This window comes from Bufo bufo, chromosome 2 (genome assembly GCF_905171765.1).
Source record: "Bufo bufo chromosome 2, aBufBuf1.1, whole genome shotgun sequence".
NCBI lineage: Eukaryota > Metazoa > Chordata > Amphibia > Anura > Bufonidae > Bufo > Bufo bufo.
Window position 1 is genome coordinate 472,597,392 of NC_053390.1, and position 18,618 is coordinate 472,616,009.

Here is an 18,618-nt window from a genome sequence, read left to right on the forward strand (position 1 = left end):
TTTTCTGGTTGCTTTCACATCCATTAGATGTGTGTCCGAGTTGGTGGCGTTCTCTTCCAGAGAACCCTTCCTGGTTATTCATAGAGACAAGTGGTTCTCCGGCCTGTCCCTTCTTTTCTTCCGAAGGCGGTCTCTGACTTCCATATTAATGAGGAAATTCCTTCCCTCACTGTCACTCTCCTTCACACCCTAAGGAACAGGAGTTACACTATTTGGACGTTGTCAGAGCTCTGAAGATCTATTTAGCAGCCTCCGATCCCTTCCGCGGTACGGACTCCCTTTTTTGTCTTACGGAGGGTCCTCGCAAGGGATTGGCGGCCTCCAAGGTGGAAATCGCACGTTGGATTTGGTCTGCAATTGCTGACGCATACTGCGCGTGGGACAGGGTTCCGACCTTAGGTGTCACAGCTCACTCCACCAGAGCGGTGGGCGCATCTTGGGCTCAGAGGAATCACGCTTCGGCTGCACAATTGTGTAAGGCGGCTACTTGTCCTCCTTACACACATTCACAAGATTTTACCAGGTGCATACTTTGCATCGGTGGACGCTGCCTTGGGCCGTGTGGTTTTGCAGGCGGCAGTTTCTTAGATGCCTGCAGGGACGCTTGCATCCATGGGTCTGTGGTTTTTCCCTGCCTGTGGACTGCTTTCGGACTTCCCACGGTTCCTGTGTCCCCCAATAAATATGGGCGAGAAAAGGAGATTTTTGTATAGCTTACCAGTAAAATCTCTTTCATTGGGGGAAACAGCACCCACCCAGTACTGTTGTTCAACCACAGTTGTAGCTGTTGCTGGTTTGAACCCCGTTGGGTCCTTAGCATGGATGGTGTTCCATGTTTTTTCTTGGTTGGCTTGCTTGGAAGCTCTCTCTCCAGGCTGGAGGGGGTATAGCTGCCAGGGGAGGAGCTAACAGCTTTTACTAGTGTCAACGCCTCTTAGAGGATATGGCTATACCCACGGTTCCTGTGTCCCCCCAATGAAGAGCAAGAAAGAGATTTTACTGGTAAGTTATACAAAAATCTCCTTTTTAGTCCGGCGGCCTATCACCGCGAACTGCCGTGCTGCGCCGGAGCTCCACCCTGTCCCCATTATAGTCAATGGGGACGGCGCGGCGAAATAGCGGCAGGACAGATCCGACAGGGTAAACAGCCTTTCAGATCCGTCCTGCCGCTAGTGTGAAAGTAGCCTAAGTGAAATGTGACATTACATCTAGCTGAGCTAGCCCAACAAGACATTGTGCCTGGTAAACAGTGAATTTCCTAATGACAAATTCAGGACACAGACATTTTATACCTGAAAGACTGGGTGTTTTGCAAATCTGACATGTCATTTTATGTGGTAATAACTTTAAAATGCTTTTACTTATCCAAGTCATTCTGAGTTTGTTTTCTCGTGACACATTGTACCACGTGGTAACTGTAAATTTGAGCCAATATGATTCACCTTTATTTGTAAAAAATAAATAAAAAATTAATAAAAATTTACGGAAAATGTGGAAAAATTTGCAATGTTCACAATTTTAATTTCTCTGCTTTTAAGATGCCTCATAAAATAGTTATTACTCAACATTCCCCATATTTCTACTTTATTGTGACATCATTTTGTAAATGTCATTTTTATTTTTTTGTAATGTCAGAAGGATTTTCAATAACTTCCAAAACCCACTTTTTAAAGGACAAACTCGGTTATGAAGTCACTTAGTGGGCCTTACATAATAGAAACACCCATAAATGAACGCATTTTGGAAACTACACCCTTCACATTATTCAAAACGGATTTTTAAAACCTTGTTAACCTTTTAGGTGTTCCTCAACAAAGGAATATGGAGGTGAAATTTAAAAAAAATTGTGACTAAATTGAAATGTTCTTATAAAACATATTTTTCCTTTTCACAGCCATGTGCTTTTAAATTCTAAGACAAGTGTTTCTAAATTCTGTCAAACACCTGTTTGGTCCAAGGTGCACCTTCCACCCCTTAAAAATTCCTTAATGGGTGTAGTTTTTAAAATCGGGGTCACTTCTTCGGGTTTTCTATTGTAGGGAGTACCACAGGATCTCTTCAGATGTGACATGGTACCTGAAAACCATGTCTGGTCTGCTAAATTCATATGTCGCCTTTTCCCCTTTTGAGCCCTGCTATACGCCCAAACAGCAGTTTAAACGCACATATGGGGTGGGATGCATTTTCTCCTGCTAACCCTTGTGAAAATGAAAGATTTGGGCCTAAAGTGAAATATTCTTATAAAACCTTTGATTTTTAATTTTCACAGCCATGTGCTTTTAAATTGTATGACAAGTGTTTCTAAATTCTGTGAAACACCAGTTTGGTCAAAAGTGCGTCCTCCACCTTTTAAAATATTCCTTCATGGATGTTGTTTCCAAAATGGGCTCACTTCTTGGGGACTCTTGTTTTACACTGCTCAAAAAAATAAAGGGAACACTTAAACAACACAATGTAACTCCAAGTCAATCACACTTCTGTGAAATCAAACTGTCCACTTAGGAAGCAACACTGAGTGACAATCAATTTCACATGCTGTTGTGCAAATGGGATAGACAACAGGTGGAAATTATAGGCAATTAGCAAGACACCCCCAATAAAGGAGTGGTTCTGCAGGTGATGACCACAGACCACTTCTCAGTTCCTATGCTTCCTGGCTGATGTTTTGGTCACTTTTGAATGCTGGCGGTGCTTTCACTCTAGTGGTAGCATGAGACGGAGTCTACAACCCACACAAGTGGCTCAGGTAGTGCAGCTTATCCAGGATGGCACATCAATGTGAGCTGTGGCAAGAAGGTTTGCTGTGTCTGTCAGCGTAGTGTCCAGAGCATGGAGGTGCTACCAGGAGACAGGCCAGTACATCAGGAGACGTGGAGGAGGCCGTAGGAGGGCAACAACCCAGCAGCAGGACCGCTACCTCCGCCTTTGTGCAAGGAGGAACAGGAGGAGCACTGCCAGAGCCCTGCAAAATGACCTCCAGCAGGCCACAAATGTGCATGTGTCTGCTCAAACGGTCAGAAACAGACTCCATGAGGGTGATATGAGGGCCCGACGTCCACAGGTGGGGGTTGTGCTTACAGCCCAACACCGTGCAGGACGTTTGGCATTTGCCAGAGAACACCAAGATTGGCAAATTCGCCACTGGCGCCCTGTGCTCTTCACAGATGAAAGCAGGTTCACACTGAGCACATGTGACAGACGTGAAAGAGTCTTGAGACGCCGTGGAGAACGTTCTGCTGCCTGCAACATCCTCCAGCATGACCGGTTTGGCATTGGGTCAGTAATGGTGTGGGGTGGCATTTATTTGGAGGGCCGCACAGCCCTCCATGTGCTCGCCAGAGGTAGCCTGACTGCCATTAGGTACCGAGATGAGATCCTCAGACCCCTTGTGAGACCATATGCTGGTGCGGTTGGCCCTGAGTTCCTCCTAATGCAAGACAATGCTAGACCTCATGTGGCTGGAGTGTGTCAGCAGTTCCTGCAAGACGAAGGCATTGATGATATGGACTGGCCCGCCCGTTCCCCAGACCTGAATCCAATTGAGCACATCTGGGACATCATGTCTCGCTCTATCCACCAACATCATGTTGCACCACAGACTGTCCAGGAGTTGGCAGATGATTTAGTCCAGGTCTGGGAGGAGATCCCTCAGGAGACCGTCCGCCACCTCATCAGGAGCATGCACAGGCGTTGTAGGGAGGTCATACAGGCATGTGGAGGCCACACACACTACTGAGCCTGATTTTGACTTGTTTTAAGGACATTACATCAAAGTTGGATCAGCCTGTAGTGTGTTTTTCCACTTTAATTTTGAGTGTGACTCCAAAACCAGACCTCCATGGGTTGAAAAATTTGATTTCCATTTTTTTATTTTTGTGTGATTTTGTTGTCAGCACATTCAACTATGTAAAGCACAAACTATTTCAGAAGAATAATTAATTCAGATCTAGGATGTGTTATTTTTGTGTTCCCTTTATTTTTTTGAGCAGTGTATTTCAGAGTCTCAGCATTTGTCAGCCAATGCTGTGTAAATCACCAAATTAGGCCTCAAATGCTCATGGTGGTTTTTTGTTTTAGTTTTTTACTCCTGAGCCCTATTGTATATCCAATTAAGAGCCACAAGTAGAGTAGTTCTACAAATTGCAAACACAGAACTAGAGAGATGACTTTTCAGAGTGGCACAAATTGGGAATAAAATTGTGGGCAATAAAATGGCATATCTGGGGAAAAATGTAAGTACCTTCCATTGTACATTAGTTTCGGGGGAAAAACATTTGAAGTCAAAATGCTTCCTTACTCCCCTTTGAAAGATTCCTTGTAGGGTGTAGTGTTCAAATTGGGTTCACTTCTTGGGGATTTCCTCTGTAGCAGTACCTCAGGGTGTCTTCAAATGCCACAAGGCGCCTAAAACTTTTTCCAGTGAAATCTGCTGTCCAAAAGCCACATGATGTTCCTTCCCTTCTGGGCCCTGCTGTGTGCCCATACAACGGTATACGAGCACTTATGGGTGTTGCCGTTTTCAGTGGGTAACAAACTGTCGGGTGCATTTTTTTTTCCTATTTCCCTTGTGAAAATGGAAAAAAATTTGGGGCTTATGCAACATTTTATAGGATGAAATTTTTTTTTTCATTTTCACAACCCAGTGTAAATTCTCTGAAAGGCCTATGGGGTCAAAGCAGTCAGTACACTCCTCCATAAATTCCTTGAGTGATGTCGTTTCCTAAATGGGGTCACTTCTAGGGAGTTTCCACTGTACGGGTACCTCAGTGTCTCTTTAAATGCAACGCAGCTTGAAGACCATTCCGGCAAAACCTGCCCTCCAAAAACCATATGGTGCACCTTCCCTTTTGAACCTTGCACATACAGTTGCAAGAAAAAGTATGTGAACCCTTTGGAATGATATGGATTTCTGCACAAATTGGTCATAAAATGTGATCTGATCTTCATCTAAGTCACAACAATAGACAATCACAGTCTGGTTAAACTAATAACACACAAAGAATTAAATGTTACCATGTTTTTATTGAACACACCATGTAAACATTCAAAGTGCAGGTGGAAAAAGTATGTGAACCCCTAGACTAATGACATCTCCCAGAGCTAATTGGAGTGAGGTGTCAGCCAACTGGAGTCCAATCAATGAGATTGGAGGTGTTGGTTACAGCTGCCCTGCCCTATAAAAAACACACGCCAGTTCTGGGTTTGCTTTTCACAAGAAGCATTGCCTGATGTGAATGATTCCTCGCACAAAAGAGCTCTCAGAAGACCTACGATTAAGAATTGTTGACTTGTATAAAGCTGGAAAGCGTTATAAAAGGATCTCCAAAAGCCTTGCTGTTCATCAGTCCACAGTAAGACAAATTGTCTATAAATGGAGAACGTTCAGCACTACTGCTACTCTCCCTAGGAGTGGCAGTCCTGTAAAGATGACTGCAAGAGCACAGTGCAGACTGCTCAGTGAGGTGAAGACTAAAGACTTACAAAAGTCTCTGGCATATGCTAACATCCCTGTTAGCGAATCTACGATAAGTAAAACACTAAACGAGAATGGATTTCATGGAAGGCTACCTCAGAGGAAGCCACTGCTGTCCAAAAAAAACATTGCTGCACGTTTACAGTTTGCACAAGAGCACCTGGATGTTCCACAGCAGTACTGGCAAAATATTCTGTGGACAGATGAAACCAAAGTTGAGTTGTTTGGAAGAAACACACAACACTGTGTGGAGAAAAAGAGGCACAGCACACCAACATCAAAACCTCATCCCAACTGTGAAGTATGGATGTGGGGGCATCATGGTTTGGGGCTGTATTGCTGCGTCAGGGCCTGGATGGATTGCTATCATCGAAGGAAAAATGAATTCCTAAGTTTTTCAAGACATCTTGCAGGAGAACTTAAGGCCATCTGTCCACCAGCTGAAGCTCAACTGAAGATGGGTGTTGCAACAGGACAATGACCCAAAGCATAGAAGTAAATCAACAACAGAATGGCTTAAACAGAAGAAAATACGCCTTCTGGAGTGGCCCAGTTAGAGTCCTGACCTTAACCCGATTGAGATGCAGTGGCATGACCTCAAAGCGATTCACACCAGACATCCCAAGAATATTGCTGAAGTGAAACAGTTCTGTAAAGAGGAATGGTCAAGAATTACTCCTGACCGTTGTGCACGTCTGATCTGCAACTACAGGAAACGTTTGGTTAAAGTTATTGCTACCAAAGGAGGTTCAACCAGTTATTAAATCCTAGGGTTCACATACTTTTTCCACCTGCACTGTGAATGTTTACATGGTGTGTTCAATAAAAACATGGTAACATTTAATTATTTGTGTGTTATTAGCTTAAGCAGACTGTGATTGTCTATTGTTGTGACTTAGATGAAGATCAGATCACATTTTATGACCAATTTGTGCAGAAATCCATATCATTCCAAAGGGTTCACATACTTTTTCTTGCAACTGTATGTGCAGGGTTCAAAATGGAAGGTGCACCATATGGTTTTTGGAGGGCAGGTTTTGCCGGAATGGTCTTCAAGCAGCGTTGCATTTGAAGAGACACTGAGGTACCCGTACAGTGGAAACTCCCTAGAAGTGACCCCATTTAGAAAAAATTCTTTGTGGGATGAAATTGAAAAAATAAATCTCCCAGTTTCAGCCTTGATTTCCCCCCCCCCCCCCCCCCCCCGTGTTCTCACACCCATAAGGCTGAGTTCACATCACCATTTACCTTTCTGTTCTTCAGATCTGTCAGAAGAACAAAACAGATCCGTTATTTTGAGCATCCGTTATGATCAGTTTGTATGGCTTCTGTCAGAGATCAGTTATTTTTGACTGTCCTTTATTGTAATGTTTTCTCCCATTAAAAATAACTGATTTTTAACACAAGTAACACAAAATGATGCAAACTGATCATAACTGAAGCTAAAAAAGTTACCAGTTTGTACAAAAAATCTGTTTTTTTTTTAGTACAAACTGATGCTGAGCATAACTGATGGTTAAAATATCTTAATTTTTTTTAATTTTTCTTCTGACGGATCAATCAGAAGAATGGAAAGCTAAACACTGATCTGAATGCAGCCCAAATTTTTCATATTTCCGTCTATAGAGCGGTGTGGGCTCTGTGTGTTATCAATATCGGTCGGTCAGCTGTTTGAAGAGGCCGCTCCAGTAAGTGCCCCAGCCTCCTTTTAGCTTTCCAGGCACTGTAACAGTTTATAGCGGCTGTGCTTGTTATGCAGCACATTACTAGAATGGGACTGAACTGTGCCTAGGCCATGTGGCTGATGATCGTGGCATCACTGGCCTAGGAAGAGGCCACAGCATTCACTGGATAATTGTCTTGTTGTTGTTCATCTTCTGATGAACAAGCAAATGGTTGTTCATTGGGTGAATGCATCATTGATGAGTTCTGGGTTCGATACTTTTTCATGTACAGCAATATAATTTGCTGATAATACAAGAATCACATTTTAGTGTACAAAGCTACAGTAATTAGTCGAAGGAGCCCACGTAGAATAGATGACATGAGATTTTCATTTTCTCCATAAAAGATTCTCAAAAACACAGTGAAAATGGATCACAAACCCCAAGTGTGAACTTATCCTTGAGGGGATGACAGTTTTTTTTTTCCGTTGGACAGGACCATCCACAGGAAAATTTTACAGTTCTATGTAAATTCTAATTATTGCACCTCTTGCAGATTCTATTCCATTCTCTGGTGAGGATGAAGCTGGTGACTCTGAAACGCTCCCTAACCTTTTGTCACACTTATGGAAGAACAAGCCACCAAACTTTCTCGCGGAGAGGAAATTCAATGCTGTAGCTGCCCTGGTAGAGCCATACTGTGCCGTGTGTTCCCTTTTTTATCCTTGCCAACAGGTACTGTCATTCTGTTATTTCTAGTGATGACCCCTTCATTCATCTTACCTGTGTCTACCCCCTGTATCATCCTGCTCCCTATCAAACTTTGAATTATCATCCTATATTTTGCTACTTTTAATGGAGTTTCTAATGATGCAGAAATGTTTCACAGGATATTTCTCAGCTGTCTGAGTCAGTCGGTCCTAAACGAGGACAGAAAACAAAGCCTATTATACCAGAGATGTGTTTTACACCCAGTGAGAGCAACATGGATCCAATGCCAGTGAGCACATACATTGGAGAAGATGGTTCTAGTCCATTGCTGTCATGTGTGAAGTGCTGTGTGCAAGTCCATGCCAGTGAGTTTTTTTTTTTATTTGTCCCTTATATTACAGCATATGTCCTTTCATCTCTCCAAGTGCATGAAAACCTTGTTCACTTGCAAGAGAAATATTGATCTTGATTAATACAGATGAACAGGTCTAAAAAGGCCTAAAAGGGGTATTCTGGACAGGGAAAATTCTTTGAATATATCTAACTAAAGCACATCCGTGGCAGAGGTTCTGGCAGGAACCTCCATCTGGCATAAAAAGGAAGAAATACTGCCACATGCTGCTTTATTTTGTCCAGTATTCATGCCGGAAAGCCGAAGGACCCCATTGCAGACAATGGGATCCGGTGGGCACCGGCAGTGTTTGCCATATGCCAGGTCCGGAGATTCTGGCCCTGACGCCCCTTTTACATGGGGCAGTTATTGGGAATGAGTGCCTTTACATTATTGGGAACCCTGCTTTCCATTAAATGTCCTGTGTAAATTAGCCACCATTCACCTGATGAACGAGCACATGCTTGTTCATTGGGTGAAAGGATCACTGAATGAGGCACCTAAACCAGTGCTTCTGGCAGCAGATAGTCTATGCATTGTTTGTGTGGGGAGAAACAAACACTCTTGATTGCTGAATGGAGCAGCTTTCACCTCCTGTGATGAGCATGCAATTATCGGGAACATAACGGAGCTCTGTCTCAGCCTCTTGTCCAGTAAGAGGAGACTTGTCACGCTTCCCCCAGCCTCACTGCTCTTTGGATCATGACAGAGCTCACGTTTGCGTTCATGCAATGGGGATATATGGCCATGTGACCTCTGGCACAGACTCTTGGAGGAAGTGGGACATGTTGTCTCCTCTCGCTGCAGGGGAGGTTTAGACAAAAGTAAAGGCTCCATTTACACAGGCCGACCCAGCAGCCAATGTTTGGGGGAAAAAACCATTGCCTGCCTATGAGAGGAAGTGAAATCTGCATTTACTTGTAACAATCTCTGTATGGAGATGAGCAGTCACGCCTGCTATTGCTCGTCCCCATACAGAATCATTGTTTCTGGGCAACAGATCGCTCTTTACACAGGACGATCTGCTGCCAGGAAAGGATTTCCGTGTCCACCTCAAAGATGGTTCTATCCAATGATTGAGTGTTTGCACAGGGCAGTTATTGGGAAAGACCCTTCTGTCTGATAATTGTCCCAACCATCCGCCTAAAAGTACCTTTAGTGCAAAATCAAAAGTTACAGGTCTGGGGAAAACTTACACATTCTCAATTACAAAACAGCACATATTTCATCTCAGCCTGAGGGTGCTGATAATTTGGGGAAACATATCGGAGGGGCTGTATGGTGCATAGCTGTAATAACAGGGTGCTATGGCAATCCTGACAGTTTATAAAACACATAAGAGTAGTGTGTACTGCAGTCGCAGTGCTCGCCTGCCACACAACAGACAATACACGTGATATCGTTGGTAAAGCTAATTAAGCTAACCATATTAAAGACTATAATAATTATGTATACCCTATCAGGATTGCTCCCCATTTTCTTTAATTTTTGCTTTGTGAGTTTAGTCCACCACTTTTTAATGGCTGAAATAAGGATATGTTTTTAGATTCCGGTTGACATTCCAGTTGACATTCCAGAATGTCAACTAGTATATAATATCGAACAAAATTGTAACTCCATTGCAGAAGCGCCCCTCCTCCTGCAGCCACATACCCAGAACACTATTCATTTAAAGGATAACTGTCGTATTTTTTATTTTTTTGGGGCGTATTGGATTGTGGGGATTAATATCACCTTGGTGGCCCTATTTCAACTTTTCACTGTGTTTTCGATTACCCCTTAATTCCACAGTTTTGTTCCCTGTACTGCCTACTTTTACCTGTGCTTAAAATAGGGTTGCTAGGCATGGAGGACGCTGCGTGCAAGGTCAGATTACTGACAGCCAGGGACTGTAAGTAAATAATTAAAGCCAGGTCCTCCCCAGCAGCTGATAACAGTGCCTGGGCTGTGTGCACTTCTCCCTGTCCCTGCGCTTGGCAGACGATCCCTCACTCAGCAGAGCTGGAGAATGCAGAGTGGAAGCAGCGCAGACCAGGGAAGGGAGATCTGCCATCTGCTCAGTGTATAAATGAAAGCAACATGTGGCAAGAGGACCCCTTTGTGCTGCAGGAGATTAACCCTTTAGGGGAGAGAGCTCTGGTTACTGACACTTTTAGGGGGCTATTGTTACTGGCTAGTGAGGGCAGGCGGGATTAGCCTCAGGGTGAGGGCAGTGGCTGCCATCTTAACTGAATAGTGAGATTGCAGTTTTATGCAGACTGGTTGCTAAGGGCTGAATCTTATTAAATATGGGGTAAGTCAGTCTAAGGCTACATTCACACGTCAGTATTTTTCTACATCCCGATTTTCAGTCCGTTTTTTTGCGGATCCGTTGTTCCTGAAAATGTTTCCGTATGTCATCCGTTTTTTGCGGATCCGCAAAAAACGGAAACATGTGAAAACTCAAATCCGACAGTATATTCTAACACAGAGGCGTTCCCATGGTGATGGGGACGCTTCTAGTTAGAATATACTGAGAACTGTGTACATGACTGCCCCCTGCTGCCTGGCAGCACCCGATCTCTTACAGGGGGCTGTGATCCGCACAATTATTGTGCGAATCATAGCCCCCTGTGAGAGATCAGGTGCTGCCAGGCAGGAGGGGGCAGACCCCCTCCCTCCCCTGTATTAAATGTGACTAGTGCAGCCCCCCCCCCCCCCCTCTATATTCATTGGTGGCCAGTGCGGATGTGACCAGTGCGGCCTCACCTCTTCCCCCCCCCCCCCATCATTGGTGGCCAGTGCGGATTCCCAGTATTAATAAATGTGCCCAGTGCGGCCTCACCTCCCCCCATCATTGGTGGCAGCGGAGAGTTCCGATCGGAGTCCCAGTTTAAATCGCTGGGGCTCCGATCGGTTACCATGGCAGCCAAGACGCTATTGCAGTCTTGGCTGCCATGGTTACTTAGCAATAAATACAAGCATTATACTTACCTGCGACTGCGAGCTGCGATGTGTGTCCGGCCGGGAGCTCCTCCTACTGGTAAGTGAAAGGTCTGTGTGGCGCATTGCTTTTAGCACAGACCTGTCACTTACCAGTAGGAGGAGCTCCCGGCCGGACACACATCGCAGCTCGCAGTCGCAGGTAAGTATAATGCTTGTATTTATTGCTAAGTAACCATGGCAGCCAAGACTGCAATAGCGTCTTGGCTGCCATGGTAACCGATCGGAGCCCCAGCGATTAAACTGGGACTCCGATCGGAACTCTCCGCTGCCACCAATGATGGGGGGGGGGGGGAGAGGTGAGGCCGCACTGGGCACATTTATTAATACTGGGAATCCGCACTGGCCACCAATGATGGGGGAAGGGGGGGGGGGGAGAGGTGAGGCCGCACTGGGCACATTTATTAATACTGGGAATCCGCACTGGCCACCAATGATGGGGGAAGGGGGGGGGGGAGAGGTGAGGCCGCACTGGGCACATTTATTAATACTGGGAATCCGCACTGGCCACCAATGATGGAGGAAGGGGGGGGGGAGAGGTGAGGCCGCACTGGGCACATTTATTAATACTGGGAATCCGCACTGGCCACCAATGATGGGGGAGGGGGGGGGGGGGGTGAGGCCGCACTGGGCACATTTATTAATACTGGGAATCCGCACTGGCCACCAATGATGGGGGAAGGGGGGGGGGGGAGAGAGGTGAGGCCGCACTGGGCACATTTATTAATACTGGGAATCCGCACTGGCCACCAATGATGGGGGGGGGGGGGGGTTGAGGCCGCACTGGGCACATTTATTAATACTGGGAATCCGCACTGGCCACCAATGATAGGGGGGGGGGGGGGAGAGGTGAGGCCGCACTGGGCACATTTATTAATACTGGGAATCCGCACTGGCCACCAATGATGGGGGGGGAGAGGTGAGGCTGCACTGCGCACATTTATTAATACTGGGAATCCGCACTGGCCACCAATGATGGGGGGGAGGGGAGAGGTGAGGCCGCACTGGGCACATTTAATACTGGGGAGGGAGGGGGGTCTGCCCCCTGCTGCCTGGCAGCCCCTGATCTCTTATAGGGGGCTATGATATGCACAATTAACCCCTCAGGCGCAGCACCTGAGGGGTTAATTGTGCAGATCACAGCCCCCTGTAAGAGATCAGGTGCTGCCAGGCAGCAGGGGGCTGTCATGTACACCGTTCTCAGTATATTCTAACTAGAAGCGTCCCCATCACCATGGGAACGCCTCTGTGTTAGAATATACTGTCGGATCTGAGTTTTTCACGAAGTGAAAAATCTGATCTGTAGAAAACTTACTGGGAATCCGCACTGCCGCACTGGCCACCAATGAATATAGAGGGAGGGGGGCCGCACTGATCACATTTAATACTGGGGAGGAAGCCTAATTTCCAGGAACGGAATCCGCATAAAACGGATGACATACGTAATGACATACGAATGTCTTCCGTTTTTTGCGGATCCATTGACTTTGTATTGGTCCAGGATCCGATTTTTGCGGAAAAGAATAGGACATGTTTTATATTTTTTCGGACATGTGGAACGGAACAACGGAAACTGACAGCACACATTGTGCTGTCCGATTTTTTCCAGGACCCATTGAAAATGAATGGGTCCAGATCTGTTCCTGAAAAAACGGAACAGATCAGAAAAGAAAAAACGGACGTGTGAATGGACCCTTATAGTAACTGATTCTGGAATATCATGTTATTAGTAACTACATATATGAAAATTGAAATTAGGGTCTAAGTGTGACAGTTATCCTTTTAAAACAGTTTGGTCCTTTTCATTACTGAAAATGTAAAGGTATGTTTGTACTTCACAGCAATTTAGCAGTGTATATATAGACTCCTGGGGGACATTTACAGTCATCTTTTTCTTTTGCACCAGCTCTGTCCTCTGGTTCCCCAGATCTGAGAATCCTGCTGGATTGTTTGCGCATTTTTGCAGAGATCCAAAAAGATGTCACTGCAGACTCAGGACCTGCACTGCCAACTGTCAAGACATTGGGCGGTCATTCCATTGTTAAAATCTGCCCGTCAGCACACTTTCATGAAACTGTTTTTGTAATGACTGTAATTTTGAGATTTTAATTGACTGAATGTTGGTTTTCCCTTTTCTATGGGTGTTAAGTAAGGCATTCGTCTCTTTAACCTGAACATCTACTATACTACTTGGTATATTTTTTTTATGTAGGCTGTTATGGAATTCATCCAGATTTAGTAAAGGAGAATTGGATCTGCTCACGTTGCTCAGCTTGTGCTTGGAATGCTGTGAGTAATGCTCTTGCTAACTGTTAAAACCATATTTCTCCACAAACCTCCAGTCTAACAACACCCCTACAGGCTATATGTACATCACCACTGTTTTTCTCTATGTATCCTTATTTAAAGGGAACCTGTCACCAGTTTTATGGTGTCCTAACTAAGGGCAATATAAAGAAGTGACTGATTCTCTTAGCAAAATGCTGGGTCACTTTCTTTAATTGACCCAGTCAATCTGCCAACATCTTGTATTAAAAAGCTGAATATTCATGAGCTCCTGACCTTCCCCGCCTACCTGCTGCTGATTTACAGTTTTTTCCATATGAATCAGCAGCAGGTGACCAGGGGAGTGGCTATAGCTCTGAATAAAAATAAAAAAAACTGGACTCACTGACATCACTGGACTCAAATCAGCTCATTAGCATGAGACATGTGGCATCTTTGTGTGTATATTATGAGGTAACCATCTGTCACACCAGAAAGTGAATACATCTAAGGCACTTTTTAGTAGTTAATGATTGTATATAATTAGTTAGATTATAATCAAATATCCACATGACAGGTTCCCTTTAATTTCCTAGTTCAAACCACTCCCTTTCAGTTTAGCCTAGGCTGCCATGTTTTCTTCCAGTCCTCTGTTCATTTGAGTGGCAGATGCAGAGGGCAGCATTCATCTTTGCCATGATAGACTAATGTAGATTTCCTACTCCATTTTACTTTCTTGTCTGCAGGATTGCAGTTTATGTAATCTTCGAGGAGGCGCTCTAAAATCTATCACAGACGGAAGGTAGGTTTAAATTTTCAAGTAAACCCTTAATGCATCTCTAGCTGCATCTCTAGCTACATCTCTATATGCTGTCATCTGTTTTAATGACTATCAATAAAGAACATGACTTTTGCTACAGAGGTGCTGGATTCCATATTATTCTAGTGACATCTCTACCTTTAGTTAATCTTAAGTTTATTTGGTTTTGATAGCCTTTAGTTTACTAAATCTCCACCAGCCATTTCACATGGTTAAAGGTACACTTCCATCAGAAAGTTAATTTTTTTTTTATACATTATTCATAGAAAATAATTTTACGTAGAAATTTGGTCAGTTTTTTTCTTTTTCATTTTGGCAGTACTACTGTATATCATTGAAAATTAAATGCTAAATATTGTTTCTCGTTCATTCCATTGGGGGACACAGACCATGGGTATAGCTTAGAGATATTACTAGGAGGGACACTATGCAAAAAAAGAAGCTCCTCCTCCTCGGGCTATACCCCCAGGCACCTCCAGGAGAACTTCAGTCTTTGCTTAGTGTCCGTTCAAGGAGGTTGACATTTATTCTTCTCCTGTTTGTTATTTTTTTCTGGTTTCAGATGGGGACGCAGGTCAGCATTGCGCTTTCCTGGCCCCTGTGGAGGGTCTGCCACGGTCTTCTGAAGGTTCCTGGCTACCTCCCATTCCCCCACAGAAGAAAAGTGGATCCAGACTCGACATGTTAGCTCTGGCATCCCACCAGCTGCTGGGACACCTGCTGCCTACCCTCCACCAGAGCACTGCTCTCCTTGATTGGAGTCAGACATCTGAAGAGGTGAATCCCTGCTGGTCTGGACATCGAGGGAGCATGCTGTGCAGATAAGTATTGCCTGCTTCAATCTCCCTCCTTTCCCCCTCTCCCCCCACCCCTTCATGTCGTCTGTCTGGCGCTCTGTGACCGGAGGTGAGCTAGAGAAGGACCGGCTGGGGGCATTTTTTCCCGTTGGGAGGGGGCCTTTCTGGGGAGGGCTGGTGATTCCACTGATACCTGCCTGCAGCTCAGACTATGGCCGCATCGGCGGCAATCTTGGCACTGAAGGAGTGTATTTTATCTTATGGCCGCTGCGCTCTCTGCAGCTCCCGCCGGCCTGCTCCTCCCGATATTAACCCCCGCTGCGCCGTATCTGGCGAAGGGGTGTATTTGAAATGCGCGCGCGCGCGCTTATTTCGCGCCGCAATGACGCGTCCAAGGGGGCGGAGCCTCGGCGTCCAGCTCTGTCTCTCCCTACGCCGGAGACTCTGCTGGATTGCGGCCGTGCAGCTCCTCAGTTCTCGGTGACCGGAGACTTCTGCTGTTGCCTGGGTGGTAGGAATTGCAGCAACCTGGTAGGAAATCTTTTTTGGAATACCATCATGCCTAAACCTGGGGCCCCTAAGCCTTCCAAGGCTTCCTCTCAGGCTCCACTGGAGTCATGTAAAATATGCCTTAGGCCTTTTTCTGTCACTGGTTCCTGTGACTCATGCCCTGCTCCCGGACAGGATCAGCCTCCTTCTCTTGCTCAGCCCGGTCCTCCCTCTGTCCCTGCGGATCCAGCGGTACCCGCCTGGGCCTCCGCCATGTCTAATGCGGCAGCTGATCTGGCCTTAGTTGCCAAGGCAGCCATGTCCTTCATGGAGCGCATGGCGGCTACTACTCCAGTGGCATCCACCACTCCATCCCCTCTCAGCGACTCTCACAGAGGGCGTCTGACTTCTAAAAGGCAGCGTGAGCGGCAGCATTCCTCCTCGGATGACTCCGCTTCTCCCCCTCGCCTTGAGGCATGCCCGGTTGACTCTCCCCCTCGCAGGGAGCGCAAATCCGATGGGGAATTGTCCGGATCGGACGAAGTCACGGAGCGGGAACCCCTGCCTAAGCTTTCCACCATGGTAACCGAGTTGGTGGCAGCTGTCCGTGACACTTTTAATATACAAGGGGATTCTCCTCCCTCCACTAGTCGGGAGTTCTCCCTTTTTCCACCCAAGAAACAGGAGTCCGCCGTGTTCCCTATTCACGAGGAATTCACTGCGGTCCTATCAAAAGCTTGGGATCGACCTAATCAAAAATTTTCGGCCACCAAGCGTATGGATACGCTTTATCCTTTTCCAGCTGACACAGTGGAAAAGTGGACTTCTTCCCCTAAGGTAGATCCTCCGGTGGCCAGGTTAGCCAAGAACACGGCCCTTCCCGTCCTAGACGGTTCCTCTCTGCAGGATGCGGTGGACAGACGTTTGGATTCACTTTCCAAGTCCATCTTCTCGCTGGCGGGCGCTTCCCTGCGACCGGCCTTTGCGTCGGCTTGGGTCGCCAGAGCCCTTACAACGTGGTTGCAGCGCCACCACCAGGATCTGTCAGAGCAGGACGCCTCTGCAGATACTCTGGATTTTATCATCCAGATGTCTCAAGCGTCTAAATATCTCTGTGAGGCTTCAATGGACATCGGCTCCCTCTTTGCCCGTATTTCGGCCCTCTCTGTCATTCAGCGCAGGGAGGTCTGGCTGAAGGTGTGGGATGCTGATGCCTCATCCAAGCGATCCCTCGCTAACCTTCCCTTTGAAGGGTCCAGGCTCTTTGGGGCTCAACTAGATGAATTCATTTCTGCCGCAACAGGGGGCAAGAGCACTCATCTACCCCAGCCCAGGACCAAGCGTCCCTTTCGGTCTCGGCCTTCAGGTTTCCGGGGCCAGTCCTTTCGTCGCTTCTCCACTGCCAGGACGCCGTCATCCTCATCGGCAGGGGGGTCCCAGGACTCCCGCAAGAAGCCTTTCTTCAAGCCCCAGCCTTCTTGGCGGCCTCGGGCGCAGTCAGCCCGTCCTCCTGCTCCCAAGCAACCCTCCGCATGAAGGGGTGCCCCCACCCCTCGTGGTGGGGGGCCGTCTGCTCTCCTTTCAACAGGTCTGGAGGGCTCACGTTCAGGACGCCTGGGCTCTGGAAGTGGTGACGTCCGGCTACAAGTTGGAGTTCGCGTCCAGCCCGCCGGAACGTTTTTTCCCTTCTCGCGTTCCGGGGGATCCAGCCAGGGCCTCGGACCTCTTTTTTGCGGTCTCCTCTCTTCTGGACCGTGGTGTCATTTCCCCCGTTCCCCCAGAAGAGCAAGGGACAGGTTTTTACTCAAACCTGTTCGTTGTTCCAAAGAAAGAGGGGTCAGTGCGTCCAATCTTGGATCTAAAACTTCTCAACAAGTTTCTACGGGTGCGGAAGTTTCGCATGGAGTCCCTTCGCTCCGTTATTGCTTCTCTGCTTCCAGGAGAATTTCTCGCGTCTGTGGACATTCAAGACGCCTACTTGCACGTCCCTATTGCAGAGTCCCACCATCGCTTTCTGCGCTTTGCCATAGGGGGGCGTCATTACCAGTTCGTCGCCCTACCTTTTGGGTTGGCAACCGCCCCTCGAGTTTTTACGAAGATTCTGGCGCCTCTCATGGCGCTTCTTCGCACCAGGGGCATCTCTTTGTTACCATACCTAGACGACATCTTGATAAAAGCTCCGTCTCTTCCACAGGCCGAGGACAGCATCCGAATCACGGTTCAATCCCTGGAACGGTTCGGATGGCTGATCAATCTCCCCAAGTCCTCTCTGCACCCCTCCCAGAGACTCTCGTTCCTGGGGATGATCTTGGACACCTCGATTTCTCGGGTGTTTCTTCCAGATTCCAAGGCTTCCCAGATTCGTCTGGCAATGGTGCTCCTTCTACGCTCTCCACGTCCCACCATTCGGGAGTGCATGCGGGTGCTGGGCCTTATGGTCTCCTCTTTCGAGGCGATTCCGTACGCCCAATTTCACACTCGTCCGCTACAACAGATGATCCTTGCCCTCTGGAACAAGAACCCTCGGGGTCTAGAAACTCCTGTTCGTCTGTCCCGGCAAGTTCGAGCGTCTCTCCCTTGGTGGCAGTCTCCCCTGAACCTATCGTCAGGAAAGTCCTTCCTTCCGTTCTCCTGGACGATAGTCACCACCGACGCCAGCCTCATCGGTTGGAGAGGTGTTCTCCGGAACCTCACTGTTCAGGGTGTCTGGTCGACGGAGGAATCCCGTCTCCCGATAAACGTTTTGGAATTGAGGGCGATTTTCCAGTCCCTCTCCCATTGGACTCCTCTCCTGGCGACTCGCCCGGTGCGGGTTCAGTCGGACAATGCCACGGCTGTGGCTTATGTCAACCATCAGGGCGGGACTCGCAGTCGGGCAGTAATGCGGGAAGTAGCGAGGATCCTCTTATGGGCGGAGTCTCATGTTCCAGTATTGTCGGCAGTGTACATCCCGGGAGTCGACAATTGGACGGCGGATTTTCTGAGTCGCACCAAGGTGGATCCGGGAGAGTGGTCTCTCCATCCGG

General features: G+C 47.0%; 1 protein-coding gene across 2 annotated transcripts in view; it reads left to right on the forward strand.

Moving 5' to 3' along the window:
* The window catches only part of KDM4B (lysine demethylase 4B), a 179,790-nt gene that overhangs the window by 109,771 nt on the left and 51,401 nt on the right, over positions 1-18,618 (forward strand). For both annotated transcript variants that reach the window (XM_040417739.1, XM_040417740.1), the window contains exons 13-16: positions 7,694-7,872; positions 8,027-8,213; positions 13,434-13,510; positions 14,233-14,288. In XM_040417739.1, the coding sequence (XP_040273673.1) occupies positions 7,694-7,872; positions 8,027-8,213; positions 13,434-13,510; positions 14,233-14,288 (499 nt within the window). The remainder of the gene's footprint in view (positions 1-7,693; positions 7,873-8,026; positions 8,214-13,433; positions 13,511-14,232; positions 14,289-18,618) is intronic.